Genomic DNA, 12,511 nt, shown 5'->3' with positions numbered 1-12,511 from the left:
TCAATGCACCAAAAGTACTTCCAGAGCCTTTGTCAGTCCGGCAGAAGGCGACACTGGGCAATGAATAGGGCTGCAGAGCCCTGGGAAGAGCTTCCACATGAGCAAAGTAGTAGACTAGTTAGCTACAATTATGGATGGGCTTGTCTGTGCCCATATAAACAGTTTGGAGGGACGAAATCCTGCTGACACATTCCCTTTAATCTCAATAAAAATGTGTTTTTTAAGACTGCTTTTATGAGCGTAACACGCTGTGGCTAGATCTTCTTTTAAATTATTTATCGAAATCTGAACATGGACTTATACATAAAATACATGCATATTAATGTGTGACGTTTATTGGGGTTAGTGGTATTTTTTTTAATAACTAGCATGTTCTAGGTACGGCCTTTTGCGTGCCGTTTTCCTGTAAAAGAAGAAATAGATCATGTGACCCTAAATAAAGCATCAAGAAAAATATTGCGGTAAAAACGTTTTAAAAATCCTGCCGCTTTAAAATTATTTTTTTTCCAAGCATTTTAAAAGTACAAAATCTGACTTTGTGAAGGCAGCGTCATTCTTGTAAGACCTTCTACTGCTTATCACACTAACTGTGGTATGGTGTGTAAGGAAAAGGTATCTGCGTGCATTGTAGAACGTTTGGTTTGTCCTTTAGATAGCACAGAGATTACAGAAATGGACAAGAATGAAGCCTTACACGGGTGCCATTATAAATGGCGGCAGATACCCCTGCACAGCATCCATCACAGCCGGTGACCAGGGAGACCATTTACACAATGTGAACACACAACTTAATAGCAAAGAGGACCAAAAATCCCCCCAAAATGCAAGAATTAGTACAGCAGAAGAGGGGCAGCAGTGCCCACCTGTATTGGTAGGCTGTGAGTGGTTGTCTTGTTATCAGTATTTTGCACCGTCTTTTATAGTAGCTGTTTCTAGAGAAGTTGTGTCCAGCCATTGTATACAGGTCTTCACATACAGATTAAAATGGGGAAAGCTGTAAAGTGATATTGAGGTTTCCTCTATGAAATAGAGGCTGACCTGTACGGTATGTGTTATTAGTAAACCGACATGTATCCGGTGCCACCAATCCCTTTATTATTGCTGAGGGCTTGCAGGAAGCCATCTATCTGCACATTATTGTGGTAATGCTTTATATAGTCTATGTATGCTATTGAAGACCAAGGGTATAATTGAGAGTACATATGGATAAAGACCATCAACTACAGGTCTCTTTTCCTGAGCTCTAGTGAATTATAAGCCCGCTTCTCTTTCACCTTCTCTCAAAGAATCAATCGCAGCCATCTCCAGACACAAAATCCCCGAAACCTTCCTCTAATTTCTTATTACTATCAATAAACTTAGCATAGTTCACACAAATGCCTTATGAAACTCCAGTCCTAAAGGGATTCTGTCCCCAGGTTTTTCCCGCCAAATGTGAGAGCAACATAATGTGGAGACAGAGACCCTGAATCCAACAATGTGTCACTGGGCTGTAGTTTTGACAAAATCACAGTTTTATCAGCAGGTTATTATCACTCGAGGACTAGTAAAACTGCTGCCAGGTTGTCCTCCATATTCATGAACTCTGTATCCTCACTCCCGCTAATGTTTAGCAGCTTTCTGCCTATGCACAGTGTACAGAGAAAGCTGTCAATCAGTGGTTGGACGGGGTTATGCCGAGCTCAGTATTCAGAGAACTGTTGCAGATATAACGGTGATATTATCAAAACTGCAGGAAGCAGCCCAGTAAGTGACACATTGCTGGAATCAGGGACTCTGTCCCTACATCATGCTGCTACTAAATGGGGTTGCAAAAACATGTAAAACTCTATATCCCCCTCCCCTGGATCTTCAGTGTCTCCCACGACTGTTCCCAAGTAGGTGTGTGTATATCCCGGCCTTCTGTAATTAGGTGACATCACTCCTAGACCTCCCACACGTCCCACGCATTAGTGACAGCAGCACACTGAACCCCACATGGAGCGGGAACATGAGACCCTGCAGGGCGCTGTCGTAATGGTAATGCTAGAAACTGTCAACAAGGACATGGCCGTGTCATGAAACCGGAGGCGCAGGAGTTAACCCTCTACACCAATTCGGTGCTGATTTTTTTCCCACTGTTGGGATTCACCCATTAAAATTTAGCCTAGTAGGATTGTGGATACAAATCTGCTCGGGGGAATACACCATCTTGCATGGCAGTGGCTGTCTACACGAGATCCCATAGAGAACAGCAGGGAACGAGAGCCGTGTCAGTAATGTAGGAGAGGATGCAGAGCGCCGTGATCACACTTGGAATGCAGCTGGTTAATCCCCTTACCAATTGGTGTGGTATCCGAAGCATGTGATTTCTGTGTGTAAATCTGATAACTGTCAGCTGTGGTGATGATTACTTTTCCGGATCCATTGCTGCTTGGACTGAAGACAATCCTCTAATTGTGTAATGGTGGCAATTTATAGATCTCTCTACAGGATGAGAATACAGTAGTTCCCATACAGAGGGACCGCATCCCCCAGGTTGTGTACGCTGTCAGCAGTGTCGGACTGGGCAGGCAAAGGCCCACCAGTAACGGTGATTATTGGGGCCCACGGTTCAGTTAGGCTACTTTCACACTAGCGTTGTTGGCTGTACGTCGGAATGCGTCGTTTTGGAGAAAAAACGCATCCTGCAAAGTTGCCCGCAGGATGAGTTTTTTCTCCATACACTTGCATTAGCGACGCATTGCGACATATGGCCACAAATGTGCGACGGATGCGTCGTGTTTTGGCGGACCGTTGGCACAAAAAAACATTCCATGTAACTTTTTTTGTGCGTCGTGTCCGCCATTTTTGACCGTGCGGCCGAAACTCCGCCCCCTCCTCCCCGGAACTCACAATGGGGCAGTGGATGCATTGTAAAACTGCATCCGCTGCCCACGTTGTGCTAAATTAACGCACTGTCCATCTGTACGTCGGGCCAACAGTTTGCGACGGCCCGTACCGGCGGACTAGTGTGAAAGTTGCCTTACCGTACTACATGCAAAAATAACCTGGCACAAACTACTTTTGCTTCTTTCTAACATTAAAGGTACCTTCACACGAAGCGACGCTGCAGCGATAGCGACAACGATGCCGATCGCTGCAGTGTCGCTGTTTGGTCGCTGGAGAGCTGTCACACAGACCGCTCTCCAGCGACCAACGATGCCGAGGTTCCCGGGTAACCAGGGTAAACATCGGGTTGCTAAGCGCAGGGCCGCGCTTAGTAACCCGATCTTTACCCTGGTTACCAGCGTAAAAGTAAAAATAACAAACAGTACATGCTCACCTGCGCGTCCCTCGGCGTCCGCTTCCTGTACTGTGTGAGCGCCGGCCCTAACAGCAGAGCGGTGATGTCACCGCTGTGCTTTTACTTTCACTTTAGGGCCGGCGCTCAGTCAGAGCAGGAAGCGGACGGCAGGGGACGCGCAGGTGAGTATGTACTGTTTGTTTTTTTTACTTTTACGCTGGTAACCAGGGTAAACATCGGGTTACTAAGCGCAGCCCTGCGCTTAGTAGCCCGATATTTACCCTGGTTACCAGCGTAAAACATCGCTGGTATTGTTGCTTTTGGTGTCAAACCTGACAATACACGCCGGTCTGACGACCAAATAAAGTTCTGAACTTTATTCAACGACCAGCGATATCACAGCAGGATCCAGATCGCTGCTGCGTGTCAAACACAACGATATCGCTATCCAGGACGCTGCAACGTCACAGATCGTTGTCGTTCTCGTTGTAAACTCGTTTCGTGTGAAGGTACCTTAACTTGGCTAGCTTGTTTACTGAATGATTAGATTATACCTTTTTCTGCAGATAAAGTTTGATTTTATCAAAGTGACAGCCCAGTAAGTGACACATCACTGGAATCAGGGTCTCTCCAGTTACATTATGCTGTTTTCAGATGGGGTTGGAAAACCCGGTGACAAATTAGGGAATCTTTTGGCACGTTTTTACAGAAGTACTGGTATGGCTGTTAAGACACTTGCCCCCCAAATATCTTTTGAGTAGACATCTGATGTGGCACTACTCATCAGCCCTCCTTCACAGGGGCCTAGCGGAGGATTCCCCTGTTCTCCTGTGGGCCAGTGTTATGATCCTGGTGGCAAGGATCGCAAACTGACCTGCTAAGTAACAGAAATCCTTAGGACAAGTTCTGGGAATGTGGGAGCTATACTGACCGCAACCCTGATTCTATCAATACACACTATAGGCAGCCGTGGAGCGTTACCTAAAATCCTAGACGCCTCGTCACAGCCTGAGAAACTAGCTACCCCTAGAGAGAAAGCAAGCCTCACTTGCCTCAAAGAAATCACCCCAAAGTTTTAGACAGCCCCCCACAAATAATAACGGTGAGTTAAGTGGAAAACACAAACGTAGAAATGTAAACAGGTTTTTAGCAAATGAGGCCCGCTAACAGTAAATAGTCAGAAGACAGCAAGGGATCTGTGTGGTCAGTATAAAATGCTATCAAAAATAATCCACGCAGAGATTACAAGAACCCCCACACCGACTCACGATGTGAGGGGCGCAACTCTGCACCCCAGAACTTCCAGCAAGCGAAAATATTACATATAAGCAAGCTGGACAAAACTCATCATATACAGAGAAACATTTTCAAGGAAATAATGAGCAAACATGAATTAGCAAGACTTAGCTTCTCAGGAGGAGACAGGTCACAAGGAAAGTCCAGAGAGATCAGAACCAGTACTGAATACAACGACAGCAGGCAAAAAGTGAAGGTCCAGGTGGAGTTAAATAGAGGCCAGACTAGCAGAAAACGAGGCAGCTGGATTCCAGCTACAGACCCGCAGTAAGCACTAAAGGCCACCAGAGGGAGCCCAAGAACAGAACTCACACAATACCACTCATGACCACAGGAGGGAGCCCGAGAACGGAATTCACAACAGGCCAGTGTGAGTGTAGTAGGAAGAAGCCGTCCATCTGCATGGACATATCACAGTGCACCTCCAGCCTGTCTGCATATGGCTGTTATTCTAGGGTTCTGATGAGTGCTGATGGACGGCTTCTTCCTACTACACTCACACTGGCCCACAGGAGAACAGGGGAATCCTCCGGTAGGCCCCTGTGAAGGAGGGCTGATGAGTAGTGCCACATCAGATGTTTGATCTGTTTGCTGTCACTTGGATAAAATCAAACTTTATCTGCTACAGAGGTACCAGGTCTCTGAATACTGAGCTCTGTATAACCCCTCCACACCACTGATTGGCAGCTTTCTGTGTACACTGTGCATAGGCAGAAAGCTATTAATCAGTGGTGTGGGCGGGGTTATACGGAGTTCATGAATACGAGGGACAACACGGAAGCAGGTTTACTAATCGTCTAGTGATAATTTGCTGATAAAACAGTGATCCTATGAAAACTAGAGCAAGCAGCAAAGTAACACATCATGGGAATCAGGGTCTCTGTCTCTGCTCTCAGATTAGGTGGCAGAAACCTGGTGATAGATTCCCTATAAGTATACATAACTAAAATCATTGAATATGGGGTAATGCCCATGCTTTGCCATTATATCATAATGCTAGATAATATTCCGACACCGGAGCACTTGTATTTATCAATAGATGTCAGCCATAATTATTCTTTCATCTTCCTGCATGTGATATTGCTATTTGTTCTTAAATTATATATTTTTATTATCCACAAGTGAGAAACGTTCTTAACATACTTATAATTGTGATCCTTCCAATGCATGTTCTGCCAGAGCATGTTGTGTGCGGATCACTGGTATTGATGTGATGCCGCTTGTGTCCAGCGGAGGGCACTATTCTCTCACTGCAGTGACCTATGAGTGGGAGTTTTGCTTTGCTTTTTACAGTCTTGTAGCAGTTTTCTGGAGACTATTATGATGTAGGCCACCGCCATTCCTCTCATTGTCATATAAAAATGGGGGATAACTCGAATTGTTTCAATGAGAGATGAGCATAAAACACTCCTTAAATTGGGAGCAGGCTTTTGCGCATTTTCCAGATGCATACGTCTTGACATTACCTGGTTTGTCTTCCCAGTAAAATCCAGTGGAAGTGAAAGTACCAGCAGTCTAGCTACTGGTAAACAATGTAGCTCTCATGTCTGCCACTTGGGGGCACTAATGGTCTTGTGTTTCCCCAGGATTTCGGTACAATTTAGCCCCAGCAATAGGAAACTCCAGCTGGTATTGGTATAGGGCTGTCTGCTCCTTGGTGAGCTGTAATGCTAGGACATGGCAGACATACAGCCGCTGTCCGCTCCTGTTTACTGTATGAATTGCAGTGTAATTGGAGGCTCGGTCTCCGGGCCCCCAACCTTTCCATGTCCTGATCAGTGTATTCGGGGTGGGGGACAGCACTGGGACCTCTTGCCAGAGCCTTACTAGGGCTGGAGTAATCTGACCTGTGGCTATATTGGGGCTGGCAGGCTGAGGGATCAGTGGCAGAAGCTCTCTGCGTACCGGAGCTGGTCACATCCTTCCATACAGGCAGGTATTTTACTCTCATCATACATTTTCTCCATAGATTTTCATTCTCCCTTAGTAGCCCTATATACAGTAATGGATCCCCTGTGGGCAGATAGTCTTGTGAAGAGCAGTAAGCTGGGGATATTGTGGAGCTGACAACCTGCAATGCTATGGGGTACAGGTGTCAGCGTGGTGTGATTACATGTGGCTGTGCCACATCCACCCATCCTATGCCATCCTCTGCCAGCTAGGTTGTACTGCTCAGTCTTTTATGTGTGTCCTATGAATGAGAAAATGTTTTTCCTATTCCATAACTAAATCTGCACAATCTCTTCCCTTTTTCCTTTGCCGTCATTTGTGTCCTTCCTTTTCCTTTACCTTTCTTTTTGCATTGCAGGCGGAAAACCTAGAAAAGTCAGTAAGCATTCTTGCTTGTTGTGTCTGTCTTGTGTCCTTTGGTGTAGTGATAGCCCACCTTGTGGTCCTTCCCTGCATGATGGCTAAGGATTGGAGTGCTGTGTGTACCGTCCGGTTCCTGGAGTGTTTTTCACGTTCTTCACTCTCACAGAGTGGCCCCAAACCCCAAAGAGCAGAACGTGTCCCAGGCCCTGAACGGACTCACCCAATCCTCTCTCAACGCTTTCCTCTTAGACGATCAGTAAGTGTCCCACAGTTCCTGGTAACGCCGGTGACGCAGTCTCCACTGCTACGCGCTCTCCAGAAGGTGTCTTCTGAGTAATGCTATTCTTTCTTCATTCTTGTCTGTCCTTCTGCCTCTCCATTGCACTCTCCCTTTCTGTACTAGACACTCTCTTAGGATGGATTCTCAGCCTGCCTTCCTCCCTAATGACTCCAGTAAAAAGAGACTGATGGAGGACACCGAGGACTGGAAACCCCGTACAGGGACCACTCAGTCCCGCTCCTTCCGCATACTGGCACAGCTCACTGGCACAGATTTCAGTAAGTTGATATGAATAGATGTGCCCCCAAACCAAGTTGATTTCTAGTTTTCTCAAGAGTTTTCTCAGCAACTAACACGAGGCCCAACCTATGATCAAAAATCTTTACACACCACTTTAGCGAATTCTTGGACTCGCCCCTGGTTTTAAATAAGCTTTGATGTTGGTTATCAGTAAGTGGTCTCATGCAATACAACCGAGGTTACTCGCACTAAATCCTGCATGCGTCCTGGTATTCTGAAGAAATAAAAACCTTCACATTTCTGGACATGTGCATGCAAACACAACAAAACACACGCACAGTCATACCCTCGCAAACATACAGAAACTAACACCACACTTAAAACTATACACAGACAACCACACACACAACCAAACATACTCACAACCATACACACATACAGTCACACACACAATAAATACCTACACCACAACCATGCAAGCACAACTATGCAGACACAATCATACACACTGACAACTATATACACACAACCGTACAGAAGCAAACGACACCACACCTAAAACCGCGCACTCACAACCATACATGCTCACAAACATACACACATACAACCACGTACACACACAACAAACACCCACACCACAACCATGCAAACACAACTATGCAGACACACAATCATACACACTGACAGCTACAGCACTGGCAAAAATTAAGAGACCACCACATCAAAACCCTGTCATGGGCAGCCCAATCTCCAGACCTGAACCCCATTGAAAACCTCTGGAATATAATCAAGAGGATGATGGATAGTCACAAGCCATCAAACAAAGAAGAACTGCTTACATTTTTGTGCCAGAAGCAGTGTGAAAGACTGGTAGAAAGCATGCCAAGCTGCATGAAAGCTGTGATTAAAAATCATGGTTATTCCACAAAATATTGATTTCTGAACTCTTCCTGAGTGAAAACATTAGTATTGGTGTTCCTAAATGATCATGAACTTGTTTTCTATGCATTATTTGAGGACTGAAAGCCCTGTGTTTTTTGGTAATTTTGACCACTTCTCCTTTTCAGAAAAAAACCACAAAATGTATTGCTTGGAAATTCGGAGACATGTTGTCAGACGTTTATAGAATAAAAGAACAATTTACATTTTACTCAAAAATATACCTATAGAGAGAAAATCAGACAAACTGAACATTTTGCAGTGGTCTCTTAATTTTTGCCAGAGCTGTATTAACACACACAACAATACAGAAACAAACAACGCCAAAACTAAAACCACACACCCACACAGCTTTACACAGACAACCATACACACAATTAGGCACGCTCACAACCATACACACCTACAATCCTACGCACACAAATATATACACAGAAAACCAGACATGCTCACAATCATACATAGACAACCATACACACACAACATACACACTGACAACATACACCCACACCACAACCATGCAAACACAACCTGACAGACACAACCATACACACACGTATGCAGATATTTGGTAGAAACTGCTGTAGAAATAATAATGCATTATCATGGAAGCAAACAAGCTTTATTCTGGATGTCATGACCCTGACCTGGAAAATGTGCATGTATACATGGAAAGAAATGTTCTCCTGCCATCTTTTCTTAGTTTACCAATATATGGATCTGGTTAGGTTCACTTTGCACTAAACATTTCTGTTTTTTATATTGCCAAGGCAGCAAAAAACTAAAATGATCTTCTTTACGATATAATGGACACAAATTATGCCCAATTGCAGTGTCTGACATTTTATTGGAAAAATGGCATTGCATGGTGTAGTGAGAGAGAGGTGCTATACTCTAACATGATCCCGGCCTATGATTTTACATGTGTGAAGATTAGAAAGCACGAGGATGTTATTTTTTCTATCATGAAATAATCATGGTTCCAATAGTAGTGTGCACATGCCCCTGCAGACCATAGCACCCAGACCACAAACAGTGGTGAAGACTGCTGGTGGCATCGAGAGAACTAGAAATTCAGTGATAAGCAGTACTATGGAGGCGAACAGGATTTAGTTATTCTATTTCACAAGTAAACTGTGTGACGTAGATTTTCAGTGCCATTTCCAGAATCCTTTGGTCTGATTGTTACCCTTATTATGCAGAACTCTACATGTTAGGTACATGGGAACAGTCTACTAGTGCCATCTTCTCATTGCAGAATGTTTTCCTTTCTTTGTCTCAGTTTCTCTCATTTCTTCTCTGTTTTTCCTCCAACTTTGTCTCTTTGCTGTCACTGATTGCAGTGCAAGACCCGGATGATGAGCACATGAAGAGGGTGAGGTAAGCATCCGTCACTCGGGTCAGCCATCAACGGAGCACGCCTCATATCTGTGCCTCTCTGACTTAGGCCTCATTCATAGGTCATGTTTCGTGTACAAGAAGAACAGATTTAGATCAGATTTTTATTATCTGATTTTCCATCCTGTTTTTATCCAAATGTTTTTTGTCCATTCCTACTATCATGGTAGTATCAGTTTTTCACATATACAAAATAAAAGATTTCCATGCTTCTGCTACCTGTAAGACAACTCTAGGATGCCACACAGAAGGCAATTTTGATCGGTAAATGGGACCAAACATGGACCTGTCTCTGTTTTTATTTGCAGATTGATGATCCATAAAAAATGAGCATGTAGAAAGGCCCCTAGAATGTAATGGTTCGGACAAAAATCTGTATGAGGCTTAAATGTACTAACTAGACCATTCCCCATTGTATCTTTTACCTACTCACAATGGTGTTGATCCTTCGGAAAGTTAATTAAGGTTTAGTTAGAGTGGCCTCTTTACATTAAAACTGATAGGTGATCTGTATAAGTGTCACCACTATACAACCACATTTTCAACAGATGGACCTTGCAAAATTGAGGCTTCTGCAAAATTGGTGCAGCCGGTCACGGGTGTTAGAGATGCTCATAGACCACCATGGGGCTGCCTACAATTCTGTCACACTTATGAGATTTCTCTTCTCAGATTATATATTCTTTGGAGCAGGAGTGGACATGCACTCCCTGACAGAAGTTATGTCACTTATCCATGTTATGTAAATAAAAGCTTATAACCTGACGTTAAATTCATCCATTGGTTGTATAAATTATTCTTTTGAAAGCTGAAACCCTCTGAAATGTGGTTTAGGTTAAGAAAATAAATTGGCATCAATGTAGAAATATTGATCAGATAATGGACAGAGAATGGTCAGATTTTGACAAGACAAAAGTTTTGTCACCCACAGAAAGTAATGTGATATTCAAACAAATCATTAACTTAAAATGCAAATATATGTTGCATAACATTGGTGAATGAAGTTGTGGTGCTATTAGTCATATTTAATATTTTGTGTGACTTCCATGAGCTTGAAGGACTGCATCCATGCGGTTCAACAATGATTCATACAATTTATTAATAAAGTCATCAGGAATAGCAAAGAATGCAGTCTTACATGCCTCCCAGAGTTCATCTAGATTCTTTGGTTTTGTCTTCCAAGCTTCCTCTTTCATCCTACCCCAAACATGCTCAATGATGTTCATGTCTGGTGACTGGGCTGGCCAGTCCTTGTGCACCTTGATCTTTTTTGCCTGGAGGAACTTTGTTGTAGAGATGAATGAATGAGATGGAGCACCATCCTGCTGCAGAATTTGACCCCTTTTATGATTTGGAATATAAGAGGTAGCTAATACTTCTTGATATTTTAGGCTATTGATATTGCCTTCCACCTTGCAAATGTTTCACACACCCCCATACTGAATGTAACCCCAGACAATGATCTTTCCACCACCAAATTTAACTGTTTTCTGGGTGTATTTTGGACCCACACGGGCTCCACTAGGTCTCCTGCAGTATTTGCGGCGGCTGTGGTGTAATTCTACTGAAGATTCATCAGAGAAATCCACCTTCTGCCACTTTTCCAGTGTCCATCTGTTTAGCAGGCTGTGGGACTTTGCAAATGCCACACGGTTTTTTATTTGCCTTTTGTTTAGTGCTGGCTTCTGGGCACTGATTCGACCATGGAGGCCATTTCGAGACAGAATCCTACAAACTGTTCTAGTTGACACAGGGACTTGAGGTGACCAGGTCTGTTGGAGATCTGCTGCAGTGGAAGAGGGGCTTGCTTTGGATTTTCTAACCAACAAACGTTCCTCCTGAGCAGTTGTCTTGCAGGGTCTGCCGGACCTGGGCTTGTCAAACACATTTCCAGTCTCTTCAAATCTTTTTTTAATTCTTTGTACTTGATGCTGAGACACCATTAAAGGTGCCAGCCACCTCTGCAGTGGATCTGGTCTTCAGCCTCTTGAAAATCCAGGCTTTGGTCCCAGGGTGGATTTTTGGCATGTTGTCAGAGCTAAAGTTGCAGTTCAAGTGAAGGTCTGGGGTGCTGGGTTTCTTTTTATACACGCGCACTAATTAACCGACCATTTACTGAGCACAGGTAAGGATGTAAACTAGGATTGGGTGCATTATATGACCAGGCGACAAAACTTTTGTCTTGCCAAAATCTGACCATTCTGTGTCCATTAACTGATCAATATTTCTGCATTGATGTCAATTTATTTTCTTAACCTAAACCACATTTCAGAGGGTTTCAGCTTTCAAAAGAATAATTTATACAACCAGTGGATGAATTTAACATCAGGTTATAAGCTTTTATTTACATAACATGGATCAGCGCCATAACTTCTGTCAGGGAGTGTAGACAGAAGAGGGCCAAGAACACTACATGGGCCCTTTGCAGTCCAATGGATTATCATAATGCACCTGTTAATGTGCCTGCGCCCCAAGCTCCTTGCTGTTTGGAGGTGGATGTGGGCCCCTGTAGCTTTTGGGACCCTCTAATGGTGTATCCACCCCCGCTTTGGAGGTAGTATTCATATTGCAGACTGAGACAATAGTGGGTCCAAGTAGAAGCCATAGTTAGTGGTGGTGAGTGAACGTGCTCGGACAACGTGTTACCCGAGTATCTTGGTCATGCTTGTACATTCTGTCTGAATCCCTGTGGCTGCATGTTCTGCGGCTGTCTGACATTTGCCTAACAAACAGGCAATCCCACAGGTGTTCAGGTTGTCTAAGAAATCATGCAGCCGTGA

The 12,511-nt window shown here is 44.0% G+C and overlaps 1 protein-coding gene across 8 annotated transcripts in view; it reads left to right on the top strand.

Annotated features, from left to right (window-relative positions):
• The window catches only part of PDLIM7 (PDZ and LIM domain 7), a 124,914-nt gene that overhangs the window by 79,482 nt on the left and 32,921 nt on the right, over positions 1-12,511 (top strand). For 2 of the 8 annotated variants that reach the window (XM_077265930.1, XM_077265929.1), the window contains exons 5-8: positions 6,870-6,886; positions 7,041-7,130; positions 7,278-7,432; positions 9,677-9,713. The exons of the other annotated variants lie outside the window; for them this stretch is intronic. In XM_077265930.1, the coding sequence (XP_077122045.1) occupies positions 6,870-6,886; positions 7,041-7,130; positions 7,278-7,432; positions 9,677-9,713 (299 nt within the window). The remainder of the gene's footprint in view (positions 1-6,869; positions 6,887-7,040; positions 7,131-7,277; positions 7,433-9,676; positions 9,714-12,511) is intronic. 8 annotated transcript variants of the gene reach the window in all.

The sequence above is a fragment of the Ranitomeya variabilis genome, chromosome 5, assembly GCF_051348905.1.
Source record: "Ranitomeya variabilis isolate aRanVar5 chromosome 5, aRanVar5.hap1, whole genome shotgun sequence".
In the NCBI taxonomy this organism is placed as follows: Eukaryota; Metazoa; Chordata; class Amphibia; order Anura; family Dendrobatidae; genus Ranitomeya; species Ranitomeya variabilis.
The sequence above is the reverse complement of the archived record's forward strand: the minus strand, read 5'-3'. Positions and strand labels throughout refer to the sequence as shown.